At 43.7% G+C, this 18,523-nt stretch overlaps 1 protein-coding gene across 2 annotated transcripts in view; it reads right to left on the minus strand.

The window, feature by feature from the left end:
• The window catches only part of DOCK1 (dedicator of cytokinesis 1), a 518,791-nt gene that overhangs the window by 321,912 nt on the left and 178,356 nt on the right, over positions 1-18,523 (minus strand). For both annotated transcript variants that reach the window (XM_061183775.1, XM_061183829.1), the window contains exon 25: positions 17,005-17,111. In XM_061183775.1, the coding sequence (XP_061039758.1) occupies positions 17,005-17,111 (107 nt within the window). The remainder of the gene's footprint in view (positions 1-17,004; positions 17,112-18,523) is intronic.

Below are 18,523 nucleotides of genomic sequence, written 5' to 3' on the forward strand. Positions count from 1 at the left end.
ACTGTAAGAGTCCAGGCAAGAAACAGTAAAGGCCTGACCTCCTGCTACAGTGGCAAGTTTGAAAGAAGAGGCCTTGAACAAAAGCAAACTGGAGGCAGCCTGAACACAGTGGCAGGTGATGAAGTGGAGAGGAGGGTGGGGGCTAAAGGAGAGTCAAACACAGCACCCAGCATCTTCGTGACGAGTTCATCCAAGGCACCGTATGATGCCATCCAAGGAGAGGAAACTGGGGACAGAAGGGTGTTTAAGGGCAGAGAAAAGGACCAGGTTCTGGACAAGTTGAATTTGAGTTGCTGCTGGACATCCAAGTGGCCTCATCTAGTAGGCACTTGGATAGAGGGTTCTAGACCTTAGAGATTTCCGGCCTTACAGACTGAAGAAGCAACAGCGCTAGGCCGTAATAAATGCCAAGTATGTGAATAAGACCATCAAAGAGGAATGTGTAGAATGAGAAGGGAAAACTGTGAATAGCAGTCAGGATGTTGGTATTAGAACAGAAGATGGAGCGAGGAAAGATGTGGGCTGACGCAGATATGAATGACGTCACCCAAACCAAGGGAGGGCAGGTGGCCAGCGTGGCCAAATACAGTGGCAAGAACGGGTAGAAAAGCACAGCCCTGGGATGTGACAATAAAAAGCACACGGAGGGGAATTCCCTGGCGGTCCAGTGGTTAAGACTCTGCGCTGCCAATGCAGGGGGCGCAGGTTCGATCTCTGGTCAGGGAACTAAGATCCCACATGCCGCGCGGTGCAGCCCAAAGATTGAAAAAAATAAAATTAAAGAAGAAATAAATAAAAGCAGATGGAGTCCTTCTCAAGGCAGCTTCCTGGAGTGGGATGAGAAGACAAAAATAGGAGCACAGACATGGCTCCGGAAAGCACAGCTGTGAAATAAAGGCACACTGGGGTCTAAGGATTAAAGATCACTTGGGTTTTCATTTGTTTTTTAGGTAGGACAATAGAAAGAATGTTCAGAAAAATCAAAGAAAAATAATGAACCAGACACAAATAAGATTCGAGATGAAATGCAATTACTAATTGTCTCTTCCTGTCGGGAAATCCCGTTTAACACCAGCACCATCCATCCCCCAACGTGAACTGTCTGCTGACAACACCAATTCTGTATGGTGAAACCAGCCCAGCCACTGTAGGTCCCTTTAAAATGCAGTGCACGAGAGAAAAGACAGCAGAGCTCGGGAACATTAAATATCCTGTGCTTGTTTTTAGAATTTTACATTTTAGGACTTCCAATGTTAATGATACCTAAAAGCATGTTTTGCATTAATGTTTCCTGAGTTTTCTGAATATAAGGAAAAAATAAGCATGCAACATTGGAATGGCTCCTGAAAGTATGCAGAGACTCGCTTAGAAGACTTTCCCAAGAAGTACACGGTAAAGAAGCCATGGGGATGGAGGTGCGAGGCAGCTCAGGGGGAGGTGCAGAAACCACACACGCCCTTCCACTCCTCTGCCTTCCAGGGGACCGCATGTAGGAAGCTCACGCTAAGGCTTTTTCAAGCTCCATTTTGATTTAATTCCTAGAAAAGGAACTGATAGCAACTCCATTTATCCAGATTGAGTTTTGTCCAATGAATATATAAGTATATACATTTACTTGTTGATGTCACCATTACAGTAATCAATACATAGGCAGGGGTAACGCAGAGATGCTGAAGTGCTGCATATCTTCCAGGCAGAGGCCAGCCGGCCTTGGATGACTATGATGTCAGGAGTCGCCGAAGGTGAGGGAGTGAGAGCACAGCACAGGGAGGAGGCGCTGTCCCAGTGGGGACCAGGCAGTCTCTCCACATTGGTGCTCCTGGATGTCACGGGCCATCACACGATTCCCTTATCTTCCCACCCAACCCTTCCTGTGATGCCAAGGGTGAACACAGGGCCCCATGGAGAGCATCTCTCTGAATGCCACAGCCCCTTGAACTTGTAATGGAAGTGCTCCCAAGCTGAGACGGGCCGCCAGCGTGGAGGGGAGGGGGGAGCCCAGGCGTCAGAGAGCCGCCCAAGGACAAAGCCAGTCCAAGGGACATGCCACAGGAAAATGACCACATGCAGTGAATCCAGCCTGAAAATGCAGCTGCCCAAAATGCTGACCCACTGCATACACAAACTCCACAAGCATCCCAACCCAATGTCTTTCCTACACAATCCTGACGTTCACAAGTTACATCCGCCCCAGTAGCTCTGTTGACCTTAACCACATCACAGCACAACGTCCGCAGGAGGGGCTACACTCCCAGCTCCCAGAACCCAAGGGGCAGGAGAGGTCCCTTGGCAAAGCTGTCTGAGTGCAGCCCCGCCTGCGTTCATCCTCAGGGGCCCAGGCAGAACATCTCCAGGGTGAGTCCTCTTTCCCTCCCACCTGAAACACATCACCCAGTGTGACCTCAACAGGGGGTGAGCCCTCGGCCACCCCTGTCCACGTGGTCCTCCCTATCACTGCCACCACCGTCCTGGGGATAAGTCTAGTCTCCAAGACATGTCAGTGGGAGAAGTAAGGGCCACGAAGAGCTGAGAAGGTAAAAACAGACCCTGACCACATGACCAAGGAAAACATGACAACGGAGGCTTAGCAACGCCATGTCTGAAACAAGCCTGGGAGGGACCCAACAGCGGCAGAAGGCCAAGTGGGCTTGCTACGCCAGCACGGGAGCAGGCGTGTGCCCACGAACAGCCCTAGAAGATCAGAGGAACACAGCTCTGGACTCAGAGGTGGCAGAAATGCCTCTTTAGGCTCTGGCAACCCAGATGCCCTGGCCGAAGTCCATCCCATACGGCCTCATTTATCTGTCACGCCGGACAGGCAGGTGTGCACTTCACCGTTCCCAGAAGTAACTGAGTGTGTTGGTGTCGTCTGTCAGAATTACTCCAGGGGGAGGGAAGTGATGGGCGCCCCGTCCATCCTCCCCAGGGAGAGATGCTATCAGCCATCCTTGGCTACCTGGTGGGAACGCCCACCCTCCTCCCAGCCCAGGGGTCTGTGATAGCTCCGTGCATTTGTTATCCAGCCTCTTCTGAGGCTTTGGACACCAAACTTTTGGACACTTCGCTACCATTCTGTCACGTTTAGAGACATTTCATTGTCCTAGCCCCTGAGAACATAAAAAACCCATTTGTTATAATCCTTCAGATGAACCCATAGTATTTACACGTGGGATGTTTTCAACATCCATAGGACAACTGTAGCTCTAACTCTATAACCCACCCCACCTCTGTCTGGTCAAGATAAAGGCGGGTCATGGGGATAAGCCTACTTCATCGAGAGGATGAAACAAGACAACACAAGCAGGACTTTGTGAAGGTCCAACATTCCTGTGTGGAGGACCACACCTCCGGCCCCAGGACAGAGCCCCAGCCCCTGACCACATGCCCATCACAGGACCAGATCACCAGGCAGGAGCAGCCTCATGCCTGGGCTTTTCTTACAGGCACAATGACCACTCCAGGCATCTCATGCAGGCCTCCAAAGACAGAGGGTCACAGAGCAGCAGCACCTTCAGAAACACGTCCCAGGTCCCCACAGGAGGAATGGCAACGCCCCAGAGTCCTGCAGCGGCCGCAGGGACCAAAGCTGGAAGCAGCCCACCTTCTTGGTGAGCCGTGATCAGCAGGCCCCAGCTCAGCCCCCCGACGGTCCTGGGGACAGGCAGGCCTCAGGTGGCAGCTCTTGGACTGCTGGAAATTACAACTAGCTCTGTGACCTGTTTCTCCTTCCTGGGACGCAGTCTCCGTGAGAGAAGAGGTCTTGTTCTCATCCATGGCAGTAGCCCTCACACATACACTAAGACCTGACAGTGGAAGTGTGCGTGTCCATGCGTGCACATATGTGTGTGCAGTGACTTCAAGCACGTGTGCAAGCGTGTGTGTGTGCACGCGTGCATATGCTCATGTGGAGAAGCGCACTCTTCCCAGCAGGACAGCTGCTGCATAGGACTTTTGTCCATAGGACTTTTGGTCCTTTTTCATGAGCAAACGTAGCACTTTGCTCCTATCAGTCAAGGAGAGACCCGCAGCCGCCCCGTCCCATCCTGGGAAGACACCAGAGGGACAAAGGCATCATAGCAAGATCCCTCCTGCCTTTCTGGTGACTCAGTTTCACTGGATAGTGTCCAAGCCGATCCGGACAGCAGTGTTCAGGCGCACGGGTACACGTGTCTGTGCTCGCACCCGCACACGAGCGGTGGTCTGGGGTCTCTGTGATTACAGGTGCAGGGTATCACAGGAGAGTCTGCAGTGAGAAGCAGGTCCACCTCCTGGTGCCGTCCCAGCCACCCAGCAGCTCCCAACCAAAGCAAAACAAACCTCACTTTACAAAGGACGTCCCCTACTCTGCATTTCAGCTCCTTCTAATTTTTTTTCAAGAAGTGGTGGGACACAAGTTTGGAATAACACTAAAGATCCTGAAATTTTATTGCAAGTCAAGACAAAAAATTAAGACCACAGAGGAAGCTACTACCCCCCCACACTCACAGCACACACACTCACACACACACTCACACCACACACACACACACACACCACACACACACACTCATACCCCACACACACACACCACACACCACACTCACACACACACACCACACACTCACACACACACCACACACACACACACACACTCACACCACACACACTCACACACACACACTCACGCCTGCAATGAGCTGTTTTAAAGCATCCAAGGAAGAGGAATCTCCTGTCATATTCTGAGTGTCCCAACTCAGTGTCCTGAATACCCTTCTCCATGAAAAGAATGTCATTTCTCTAGCATGATTTGTGCCCATTGTCCCATTTGGTTCAAAACAGGTGGCCCAGGAAGCTGACAATCCCCCCACTCGAGAAAAAAAAAGAAAAAAAAAAGAAAGAAAAACAATCAACCAAACAAACCCTTATATTTTAAAAAGAAAACACATTTTAAATAAACTACCCATAGATAACCACATGGAAAACAGCTGCAACAAATACCTCACTGGAAGTCTAGGAACCTGGGTCAGTCTATTCGATTTTGTTTGTTGGCTTTTTAATTGAAGTCGAGTTGATTTACAATGATGTGTTAGTTTCAGGTGTACAGCACAGTGATTCAGTTATACATATATCTAACCTTTTTCAGATTGTTTTCCATTATAGGTTATTACAAGATATTGCTTATCAGAAGGTCCTTGTTGTTTACCTATTTTATATATAGCAGTGTGCTTTTGTTAATCCCAAGACTCACAGACATAGAAAACAAACTTATGGTTGCCAAAGGGGAGGGAGAGGGGAGGGACAAATTGGGAGTTTGGGACTAACAGTCTATTTGATTTTGGAAAAGCCTTTTGGCCTCACTAAAGTTCAGTTTACCCATGCACATAGGAAATAATAAAATCCACCTTGCTCACTCTTTGCCTTGAATCTTAGGCAAGTTACTTAAATTCTCTAATCCTTAATTGTCCTTCTTTGCAAAATAGGCCTGATATTGTTAACCCCTCAGGTTTACTGTGAGAATTAGATGATACAATGTGTGCATCTGGCAAGTAATAAGCATTCAATAAATAGTAGTTGTCAATAACAGTAACAGAAATAATATTATTATGCAAAGTCAGCCTTTTCAACAAAGTACACACAGAAAACTAATGCCTTAGAGTTTGTTATCCAGTAGGGTAGCCAGTGAACCCCTGAAATGTAGCTAGTAGCTGAGGAGTAGAATTTTCCATTTCAGTTAATTTTATGCAATATTTTAACTTAAATGGAAAAAAAAGACATCTGATTCAGTTATTGTTAACAACTGTTTCGAACAACGGGAACAAATTGGGTATGTAAGTCTACTTTTCAATGGTAAATTATATTAAATGTTAAGAATACAGATCAAGTATCTGTGATGAAAATTTAGCATCCAAATTGAGATGTGCTACAAATGTAAAAACCACACTGGATTTTAGAGACTTCGTATGAAAAAAGAATGTAAAACATGCCATTTGTCATATTTAGATCAAAGTCATGTTGACATGATATTTCAGATAAAATATATTATTAAAATTAATTTCACCAACTGCTTTGTACTTTTTTTTTTACTGTGAACTGTATAAAATTATAAATTACATACGTAGCTGGCATTCTAACTCCGCTGGACAGCGCAGTCTCGGAGTATGCTAGGAAGCAGATGTTAAAGACCTCTTGTGCGATTTCTCATTTTAATAAACCAGTGTTCATCTTTGGAAGGAGAATCAAGGCCACAGCTTCTTCCTGTCAGATCATCTTCACACGTACAGGACTGCAGGCCTCATCGGTGCCTGGTAGTCTGAGTCAAGGCATAGGCCTGACCCCACAAGGAAGCGAAAACCAGCCAGCACAGTTGTCCTGGTTTTCGCTGCCGTGCACAGAAGGGAATGCTGACAGCCCAGCCCAGACAGCCAGGAAGGAGCAGGCAGCCCGTGGGCCCAGACTCCATGCAAATCAGCCGTGGGGATCAGGGGTCCTGCAACACACCAGCCAGCCTTCCACACCCCCTTTCCCAGTGTGATCCACTATGATTACAGACAGCAATGATTTCACATCTGTTCATCCTCAGCTATGCAGGCTGAAGCCATGATGATTAATGCTCTGGTAATGGGCACAGAGTAAAAAATATTAATCTTTATAAAAGGTATTCAACAGGCATCATCAGCTTATAAATGTCCAAGCAGAATATCCGTCTATAACTCCATTACAGCTCTACATCAAAGCAAGATGCAAATACAAGAATGAATTTGTCCATTTAAAACATTCATTTTATGAACACTGAATAATGTGCTTCTTAATTTTTAGTTTGGTCACATTAAACAAATGATCCATAAAGTGCATTTAATAACCTTGAGCCTGTTACTCAGAACTGAGATCCAGACGAACACTTTTAATGAGAATTAAAGAGTAAGAGCCATATAAATGGGGGATGCTTGCTATTCATCTTACACAATCATCTTATTTTTCAACAATCTAAGAACTCTGTACCCACATGATTCGATTTGTTCAAATAATTCTCTCCTTCCATACAAATCTTTAAACACCAGAAATAAAGAAAACAGAGCCAGCAATGGAAGGGATCACAGGAGCAATCTACTCATGTCCAAATTTTACAAATGTGGGAACCAGGAGCCTGAATATAGGGACCAGGCAGCAGCTGAGCCAGAATTAGATGCCTGATCCTGAAGCCAGAGCTCCTTATGACCCATGCACGTGCACGTGTGTGTAAACATGTATGATTCAGGTATCTTTACATGTCTAATGCAGATTAAATTTTTCCAAGAATTACTTTAATTCGCTTTAAGTAAGCTGTGATCATTAGCAGTACCAGAAGAATAAATTCACATCAAGTAACCCTAAGTATGTCAGTTTTCCTTTCTGAACTTCAGTTTCTTTGTCTGTAAAACGGAGTAAATACAACTGCCCTGCACTGTGTTTCGATTCCTATCTACGGGTAGTACCTCTGTAAGTATTCTGGTAAGAAGATTCTCAGCACCACTTGGCTGAATGCTGAAATGATCAGAAATAAGATAATCTGCCTGTCAGCTTTGAGGTACCCAATGTCACAAAATTTTAATTGAGAGGGTGACAGAGCAATTAAAAGTATCTTGAAAATTGGAAGGGAACATGGCAAGATACAGATTGCAGAACAATAGGAAAAAGAAGCTGGTCAAAGACACATCTTCTGGATGAAGCCACCGGGCCTCGTAAAAAGTGTGTCATCTTTTGAAAGAAGGGAGTGGGGCAGCAGATATTTTGTATCCTGTAGTTTGGAGAAGTATAATCATAGAGGTTAACCAGCCACTAGTATTATAATAATAAATACTTTGTCAGAAGAAAGAAATGGAAGAAGAACCAATGGAGAAAAATCTAAAATGAGTCCCATTTAAAAGCAGATGAAAATATTAGAAAGACTCAAGCAAAATGCCAGGGAAGATAGTGTGGAAAGTACTGGTCAGACCAGGAATCTATCCTCTGGATGGAAATGCATTTAAGGAGGTGGCTTGGTACATTTGAGAGGAATTCGATAGGTCTGCCAATCCTTGGGCAGAATCTTACCACGTGGAGGATGAGAAAACAGAGAGAAAAACAGAGCTGGGGAGTCATGTGCATGCTTTTACCCAAGAGCATGAAGCTAACCAAGAACACAGGTTTTGGCCAGTGTGGCCCAGCACACCTCCTCTACTGCTTGCCCCCATATTGAGCTCTACAGTTAAAAAAACGTCAAAACCATATGGTCTGTCCATTCTATCTTGAGGGAAGGACTGTGCCCTCAGGGAGGGGTTTACGCAACAGAAAAAAGTAGGGTCTAGAAGGAGAACATAGGAGACTGCAGCCTGACCTGGGGCTCCTCCAACTGTCCCAGGCAAGTTTCTGTAGGCAACACGGTGCAGGTACAGAGCTAAGCTTGGGGCCGGGAAGGAACCGTGAACTGGGGAGACACAGAGACCTGCCGTCCCAGTGCCAATGTGAGCATGACTGGATATGGGACAACCATGGCAGCCTCTTCTAAGACTGCTCTTCATGTCCCCAATATCAAGCAACAGGGACAGGAGTCCACTCAGAGGTGGCTGCAGAACAGAGAGCCAACAGACTATGATAAAGGTTAGACCAACTACACCCTGAGGAACTTAGCACTGCCAATTTGATCACACAGAAAGAGAAAAGGCTATGAAAACTCCATAAGCACATGAACACAACACTACATGGTTTATGTTTAATCTATTTATGTGTTTATTTATTCACATACTTGTACTTTATCTTGTTCCATATGGCACTTGAAGTGAATTCAGTTTTCAGAATGCATAACTCATATGGTGGATGTGAAATAGCTTATGAAAAGAGTAGGGGATGGATTTGTAACAAGACAACTCCCTAATCAGCACCACGGTGGTGGACAGCTCCTTGCTGGGATTTTGCTTGCAGACTAGGACTTGCTACTTAACTCCTGGGTCGTTATCTGTAAATTAAAAAAATTACTCTTTTCCAATTATGCATTTTTAAACTGATGGCTCTGAAGCCATTCTCAGAGGAATCAAACTTGCTAACCAACAGTCCTGAGCACATAGTAGGTACTCAACAAATTACAATGGAATTGGAACGGATATAATTAAGAAACTGAAACTGAGTTCACCCTCCTAGATTCATTAAGCCATTTCTAAAAAGGCTGCACTGTTTTAACAAATGATCTTTTCAAAAACACATATAATGAAAGCTATAGAATGATATATAGAATGAGGGATGAAAAAAGGTACAGTACTTTACAGATAAAGATTAAAATTTTCTCAGGGCATGAAAAAAAAAATGAAAGAGGAGAAAATTGTATTCATATTCCATCATTACTTAAAGAATTAATCTTTGGGGTTCACAGCTGGTAACGTTCATTAGAAGTCTTCAGCACAACTATCTAATTAAAGTATTCCAGAATGCTATACGAGTGGTACATTAAGTAATTATGGCATATGATGGTCCCAACCCCAATTTTTCTTTCTGTGAAACATCCATCAAGTTAACAAAAACTACTACAGAGTAGTCCTGGGTTTAAGAACCCTTTCAATAAGAGAAATATCTCTCCATTCTCCACAGTGGAGAAGCTCAGGAGATTTTATTTTGATTTGTTCATGGATCCAAAGCATTCAGAAGGTATATTTTACTATAGGTCTGTATTAAACACACAGCTTTTCTTTCTACGATTTAAAGCACAACAAATTGATTAACAGGGTAATTTTTTTAGAGATATAAAACCTTGGATCGAATCACAGTGAAAACGGTCTAGAAATCTGACTTTGCTAATTCCTACTAGCTAGCCCCAATAGGCATCTGGGTCTTTGCCCTCAGATTTTAAAGAGCTGCTGTAACTAATGTTTCCACCATTAAAAAGGAGAATTTTACTCTGCTTGACAACTGGAAGAATCATTCACCTTGAAAATAAGAATGAGGAAAATTATTTGAGCTCTCCAGGCTTACATTTTTAAGGAGCTCTGTATTGTTCAAAAATGGAACACAAATGGTTCTCATGAACCTAGGGGCAGGACAGGAATAAAGACACAGACGTAGAGAATGGACTTGAGGACACGGGAAGGGGGAAGGGTAAGCTGGGACGAAGTGAGAGAATGGCATGGACATATATACACTACCAAATGTAAAATAGATAGCTAGTGGGAAGCAGCCGCATAGCACAGGGAGATCAGCTCGGTGCTTTGTGACCACCTAGAGGGGTGGGATAGGGAGGCTGGGAGGGAGCCACAAGAGAAAGGGGATATGGGGATATACATATGCAAATAGCTGATTCACTTTGTTATACAGCAGAAACTAATACAACATTGCAGAGCAGTTATATTCCAATAAAGATGTTAAAGGAAAAAAGAAAACAAAAATGGAACACAAATGAAGTTTTATGAGGTTGATGAACACTGTCTAAAAGGAGCCTATTTGTTATATTGAAGGAAAGAGCTACAGGAATGGCCAGAGAATGAAGGAATGGCACATTTTCCATTCCTACTCACTGCTAGATTCCAAACATCAGGGAAAAAATAAAAAACAAACAAACAAAGTGGCCCCAATGAACAGTAAGCTTAAACCAAAGTAATCCACCAAGAGTATTAAACTAAACTACTATCAAGACTATAAAGGGATTGTCTTACCACTAAATCTTCAAATCTTTATTCTCCAAATCTTACACTCTTCTGCAAAAACAAACTTATGACATAAGGTAAGTAGACAGTAAGCTCTAAAGGAAATCTGTCAGTTGCTTTGGTCTCTTTGAATATGAGAATATGGAAAGACTAGATCTTGAAAGGCAAGGAAATTCAGCGTTAACTGGAATGAGCTTTCCCAAGGTCTCAGGTTAAGGACTGCAGCAGAAAGGAGCCCATGTGGGTAAGAACACAACTCCCATCTCAACTGAAAGGCTTCTTGCAAGGATGTCCAATGCTCTTGACTAATGTAAAAGTTAATGGTATCTAAGGTTGATTTCTTTTATTCCAATTCCTATAACATTAATGTAAAATATTTGTGTGGGCATAAATCCCAAACCTTGGTGTCCTAGTGTTTATTTTAAATTAATTATATTGAAACTTTTCATTTCTATAATAGGATTTAAGCTTTAATTTTCACAGCTTTTGTTAGATATGTGGGCAACAACATAATCACATGGGAACAAAGCTACAAATGTACAAATTATGAAGCTCTGACCTTTCCGTCTCTTCGTAACTTGCTTTGAAAATCTGCTCACTCCATGCCGCAGATTACATGCAAGAGTCATCTTTTTGTGAAGCACATAATCTATTTAAACCAGCTTTCAAGTAGTCAAGTCACATCTCAAAACAATGCTTGGAGCCATTACTGCCCATTCATTGGCTGTGCGCACACAGCATGATAATGAGTCCAAGCCCTTCACCTCAGCTGGAGAGCAGGAGCCAGAACAGCCAAGGTGGGTTCCTGGCACCAACGTGGGGATCCACCCCTCTGCACATCCTTCGTTTTCTGAAACAATGCCATTTACTCTGACCACAAACTTACATTTGAAAAGACACCCTCATGAAATGCTGTGAAGGCTGGGATTTGCCTCCAAATACCTGGGGCAGGGGGAGGGATGGGCTGGGAGTTTGGGATTAGCAGATGCAAACTATGATGTATAGGATGGATAAACAATAAGGTCCCACTGTGTAGGACAGGAAACTATATTCAATATCCTGTGATAAACCATAATGGAAAAGAATATGAAAAAGAATATATATATATATATACACACACATATACACACACATATATATACGTATGTATAAGTGAATCACTTTGCTGTACAGCAGAAACTAACACAACCATGTAAATCAACTACACTTCAATAAAATAAATTTAAAGAAAATATCTGGGGGAGGAGCACCGAGATAAAAACAAGACCATGACTTGGTAGGTTTTGAAGCCCAGCGAGGGCTACATAGGCGTTCATTACACTCTTCTCCTCATTTTCCTATATGTTTAAAATTTTCCGTAATTTTAACAAAGAGCTATCTTGAGTCCAGAGATAGAGTTGAGCTGTCCCCTCTGCCACTTCATCTTTCCACAAAACAGGGGAATAATAAAATCAGAAGCAAAAAGACAATCTTAAAAAAAAAAAAGCCCCATAACATTGTAAAGCAACTATACCCCAATAAAAATTAAACACACACACACACATTAATATATATATTAATATATCTATATCTATATATCTATATATATAGATAAATAGATATATAGATAGATCAGGGCTTACCATGGCCCCTGGCACACAGTAAGAGCTCAACACTATTTAACTATCATAATTATCATCTGCATCCAGACCTCAGCACAGTGGATGGGACACCAGAGACCCCACAGCAGTTGTCTGGGAGGCCAGAGACGGTTTCCTGGGTAGATGCAATCATATAAAAAAAAAAAAAAAAAGAAAAGAAGACAATCTTAATTTTATAAAACTGCTCACGAATGACCCTCCGTATCTTAACTCTCTCACTTATCTCTTTCTGTTACTCCTCCTCAAAGACACCTCCTTCCTGCTCCACGACCAATCCATTCAGAGCCCAGACGGGGAGAGACAGCCAGCTTTCCCGTGTGAACACAAGACCTCTCCTCCCTCAGATCATGTGAACTACATATGCATGTCATGCTTCCTTCTCTGCACTGCTCCCTGGGGAAAGAAGTGCTGGATTTGAACATGCGATAAATACGCACTGTGAGCCAGGCACTGTTCTAGGCACCAGCGATAGAGGAACAACAAGATGAACGAGAAGGCCACGCTCCAAGACCTCTCATTTTAAGGAAGGACCAGAGAAAATAAGCGAGCCAAGAAGTAAAACCAGGCAGTGATTGCACGCTGTGGGGAGTGGCAGGAGGAGCCCAGGGGCAGTGTGTCTGGGGAGATTTTATTTATGCAGGGTGATCAGAGCGCCTCTCAGAGGAGGCCCGCTATGTAATCCCTTCCAGTATTTGGTCCAGGTCTGTTTTCTTTTGCCCCATATTTGACATGATAGCCCCGCCCCCCCCCATGAGGGCAGGGTCTCACCTGCCATTTTTCTAATGAATCCTCAACAAAAATGAAAAGACATGGCTAACATTTCTTGAATGTTCATGAAACGCTGAGTGTAAATCTCAGTACCACACATGTATTAATCTTCAAGATACGTCACGGAGGCAAGAAGAAAAGGGCAGCTGGAGAAATTGAAGCCTGGAGGGTAACTTACCCGAGGTCACTGAGTTAGCAGGTAATAGAGGCAGGATTTGAACCCAGGCAATGTGATCACACACACTCGCAATCCTCTCGTGAGCTGCCTGCCCTCATCCCAGCAAGGGCTTCAGACATGCATAGTTCTTTATTAATGAGGAAGTAAAATCATTTACAGGAGAAATGATGCAAACCAGTCATTCATTTTATTTTTTAAGCAAAGCAAAGGGAGAGAGATATGTGCTCAGAGAAAAGGCTAATGTGACTGGCCCCCCACCACGCACTCCGAGTCGCTGGAAACCTGCGGAGGGGCTGGAGCCCTGGCATGGTCAGTAATCTACTGTGGCAGACGTGCAGGACGGCCAGGTCCACACACATCTTCTGAACAGGCTTCTTAAAGTCGGGGGAGATTTCTACATTATGAGCTCTCTTTCCCCAGTACAGAAGCCAGAACTCAAATCCACAGCCACCCTTGCAACTACAACTATGTTCCAGGTTCTGCCAAGGAGGCGTGACTTCTTAGGATGGCAAGTGGACATGAGCAGCGGAAAGGACAGCTCTGTGAAGAACTCTCATTTCCTTTGGACCAGGGTGGAGGTTGCAGAGGCAGCGGGAGTTGCAAGGTCCTGATTCAGAAGGAGCCTTACAGCTGGTACGGCTGGGAACAGATGGCAGTGACAGCAGCCATGGTGTCCACACCAGCTGGGGCCAAACACAACCCGATTTGCCAAAAGACACATCTCCTGTTGTAGCCTAACAAACTCAGCAGGATGCGCCCTCAGTCTTCTGGTCCTTAAAGAGGACAGAAGAGGAGCCAGGCTGAGCCGACCAGGGCACTGGAAGCCTTGGCCTGCTAGGACCCAAACCTGGCAAGGGAAGGCTTTCCTGCTGAGGGGCAATGGCAGTTTCAGAATTCACTGCCAGCCTCACGGCACCCAGATCAGCTTCCCGCTTCCATCAAAGTAAGACTCTCAAAACGATGCAATAGCTTTGATATTGGAGGGAGATGGAAAGAAACGTTTTAGAGCAAGGCAACAAAGTGAGTCTCTTCTATGAGTGAAGCAACACACATGCTGATGAGCAAAGACGTGCCCTGGAGCCCAACAGAGGAACCGAAGGAGCCAGACAGCGATGCACTCTGACCACATCCCCCAGAGAACACTGACGAAGGTCTAGCACATCCAGTAGCTTGTGCAGCTAAACCCCGTTACGACACATTCCAAAAATCCAGACACGAAGGGAGTTAGTTGGACTGATTCCACTTGGATCAGGAAAGAGGACACGGACAACTACATTTTTTTTTTTACAAATTAACAAGAAATGGAACAAGGCAAGAAAATCACAGCCATCATATCTCACCAGAAAATGGCTTGGCTTTAAATATTTATACCAAATGTGGCACAGAATATTTTGCACAAGTAATGACATCTTCGTAAGAACAGACCAACCGGATGATTTCCAGTGATAAATCTTTCCTGACAAGGAGGTGAGACGGCTCTTGGTAACTTTGAAGCAGTAGGGAGCCTGAAGATGAGAAAAATCAGGGCTGTCCTTGCTGTCTTTACCCAGAAAGATTCTTAAAACTCAAAGCCTGTAAGCGGGGCCATTTTCACATTGGACAACGCATTCTGAAATGCTTCCAGGCAGCCAGTGAGCGTCTGGAAGTACATTTGCACTGACGATTATGGCTTAGACAATGTCGACTGATTGGACGATTCTAGAACTGCTTGTAAGACATGAAGCTTCAGGCTAATGTTGGCTCATTTTGCCCGTGATAATTCTGGATTCATGTATTTCCTACAATCTCATTTACTACGTTGGGTGCAACTGACTCTTAAGATTAAATTCCTACCTTTGCAATATCTAGAAAGATACTAAGTTAATAATTCCAAAATGTTACACATCCTGAGAACTCCCTGTCAAACAAAGCTAAATATTTATTTGCATGCTGCATTATTTCCAAAACGAGATGTAAGGCAGTCTATGATAAAAGACTTACAGAACAGGAGTGAAAACAGAAATGGAGCACAGAAAAGAGAACCGCAACTGCCAAATACAACGGCTGATACAATTCGCAAAAGTCAATACTAAGTTTGCCTTCAAGCTATCTACTAGCTAAAGAAATAGAGTGTCCATAGAAGAAAACATTTCCTTGAAATATACTCTTAAAAGAAGATCTATTTTAAATATTTTTAGTTGAACCATTTATGCCTTAGGTCCTTATTCAAAGGACGTGGAACAAAGTTTTGCAATAGAAATTTTGAAATGTATGTAAGATGTCCTCAAGAAGGTCGTCCCTGTATCAACACTCAATAAAAGCCAAGCACAGTCAATCCGTGATAACTGTTATTTTTTTGATAATTGTTAGCCCAGTGAAGGCACTGGTGGTGGCAGCAATGGTAATGGTGATGGTGGTGGTCGTGGTGGTGTGTGTTTTTGCGTGTCTTGGGGTTGGATGGTTGGAAGGAGAGATATTAGTAAGCTACCTAATAAGACCCAGATATAAAACTTTCAGGGGATTTCACCTGCTGTGGTATAAAGTTTAGTCAATATGGAAAGAAACAACGAAGCAGCATCTCCACGTATCGCCTCCATGCCTCCCTGGAGTCTCACAAAGTCCCAAGCTTTAGAAGACACCTGAAGAATAAGCAATTCAATATCCAGCCTTCCAAGAAGAGCCTGAAATACTGACGGTTGGAATTACTGGCTTAAGGAGATTCATGGGCTTTGAGTCCCAAATAACGGCGACACAGTTGACTTTCTTTTATGCCAATGAAAAATAGAAAGAGATGTCTGTTTGGAAGGGCTGCAGAAAGCTACTCACTTCTTGGTGTGATGTGTTTTCTCCAGAAGAACACTACCACCCAAATGAAGTCTTAGCATTTCCTCTTGACATAAGCCTTAGCTATAAGTGCAGACTCCAGTGAATTGTATAAAGTTAAATCAAGAAATAAGATTAAAAACATAGGGTCCAGTAGTCTAGATGGTACAAAGGACTAAACCAGACACACACCGAGTTCTCAACAGGGACATCTCAGGCCTGAGCTGCTCCATCCCTGAAACACCACACGTGAGGACAAAAGAAAATGAACGGAACAGCCAAACGTCTGGACACCAATGGAATAGAATAAATGTATGCCTCTCCATCAGAATGTCACTCAACAGTCTTCACATTTATCTCCAATAAATGAGGAAGGTTGTGGAATTATGCAAAGGTCTCAAGCTTTCAATAAAACTTCTTGACAAGTGTAAAATATTAATTCAATCTGTCCAAACAGAAAGAAAGTGATTAATAAAAAGGGTAGGGAGATAACGTGTGGAAACGTGAGGTGTTCCTTGGGATAAATGAATTGAGGAATCATTAAAATTCTTTTTCCTTTGAGCAGGGTTTGAAGAAAGCCTGTCACAGAATGCAAAGTTCAGGCTAAGACATAACCATGACTTCTACATTTAAAGAAAATTTGAAATATTTTGTTGCAATCATCTCAATGGAAGCCAGTGATTGCCTCCCCAGGATAGATAATCACACATCGTAAAGGCTACAATGTATGCTGATTATCCTAGGGCTCTGGTGTATACCTAAATTCCAAACTACAAGGTTTGTGCCTTCATTTTTCAATGATCTGTTACCTACAGTATATGCCAATTACCATTCTCTGGTAAGGGCTAAATCTTCCTGTCTTGTAATGGAGCTGTTTTAACTGGCTGCAACCTCCCCACTCCTTTTGACAAAGAAGAGAGAATTCAGACGGGGCGAGGTCTACAGACAATGACGAATGTGACAATTTAACGATTCTCAGGGTTTCACTCACCATGCTGTGTGAAGAGGTCACTGTGAATTATTTCAATCAAGCAATATAGCTTCTGAATGGTCAGCAAACCCACGGGAACATTTAGGATGAAATCAGTAAACATTTTGCTATAAAAGGAAAAACACAAGTGAAAAGAGATGCTGGATATACTGCAAAACGACCCAGTGGGATACAAGACAGTAACGAGACGCGAGTTCAGTGAATGGTCATTAGATGCCACCAGAATGTTGGAATAGGCCCATTATACAATATGGGCCAAAATCTCTTCCAAAAGAATGATGTTTTAAAATGTTATTTTTCACTTCACACCCACTAAAACGGCTATAATCCAAAAGACAGCCAGTAACAAGTGGTGACTAGGATGTGAAGAAACTGGTACCCTCATACCATGCTGGTGGGAATGCAAGATGGGGCAGCCACTTTGGAATACTGTTTGGCAGTTCCTGAAAATGTTAAACATAGTTACCATACGACCCAGCATTTCCACTTCTAGGGATATACCCAAAAGAAATGAAAATATTTATCCATACAAGACCCTGTATATGAATCACAGCAATGTTATTCATAACACTTGAAAAGTGGAAAAACCCAGATGTCCATCAACTGATGAATGGATAAACACAATGTAGTAGATCCACACAATTCACCCATAAAAGGGAATGAAATCCTGACATTAATAGACCTTGAAAACATTATGCTAAGTGAAAGAAGCTAGTCACAAAAGGTCACGTATATTATACGATTCCATTTATAGGCGATGCCCAGAAAAGGCAAATCTATGCACACAGTAAGTAGGTTAGTATTTGCCTAGAGCTGGGGTGGGAGTGTGCAATGACTCTTACTGGGCACGAGGAATCTTATTGGGGTGACAAAACTGTTCTAACAGTAGATTATGGTGATGGTGCAGAAGTCTCCTTCCTGATGTGGGAAAACAAGATGTCTTCAGCACAGGAGTCCGCTGTAAAATAACAAATGTAATGCTGAATTCTTTTAGGGGTGTATGTACATGTGTGTTAGTGTGTGTGCACACACGCTTGCACACAAAAGATAACTAGAAAGATCCAGATCCTCGTGGAATTAACTTTGAGTTATTCTCCTCTGTGATCTCTTCTGTTCCATCAAAACATGACTCAATTTTCTAAACAGGGAAAAATACATCCATGATTTTCAATGTCATTTTTTTAAAAATCAGTAGGTAAGGTGTTGAAGAGGAACCCACGCACGCAGAAAGAGTCAAGGGCCCAAGAGCAGATGGGGCCGGTCCCGGGGAAGGGAGTCTTCCTTGGATCTCCAAGCACAAGGCACAAGCACCCGTTGTCAACATGGATGTCACCCCGCTAGTGAGCAAAGGCCTGGTCCCCGTGCCCCAGGAGGACAGGCCCAGAGTATGGCCATGGCCCACCCAGCTGCAGCTCCCCCCTCGTCCTCTGTTTCTCCAGACCTGAGGTTCTCAAACAGGAGCATTCATTGAGAGTGTCTAGAGGCATCATTAAAACCAAATAGCTGGGCCCCACCCCCA

This window comes from Eubalaena glacialis, chromosome 1 (assembly GCF_028564815.1).
Source record: "Eubalaena glacialis isolate mEubGla1 chromosome 1, mEubGla1.1.hap2.+ XY, whole genome shotgun sequence".
Lineage (NCBI taxonomy): Eukaryota > Metazoa > Chordata > Mammalia > Artiodactyla > Balaenidae > Eubalaena > Eubalaena glacialis.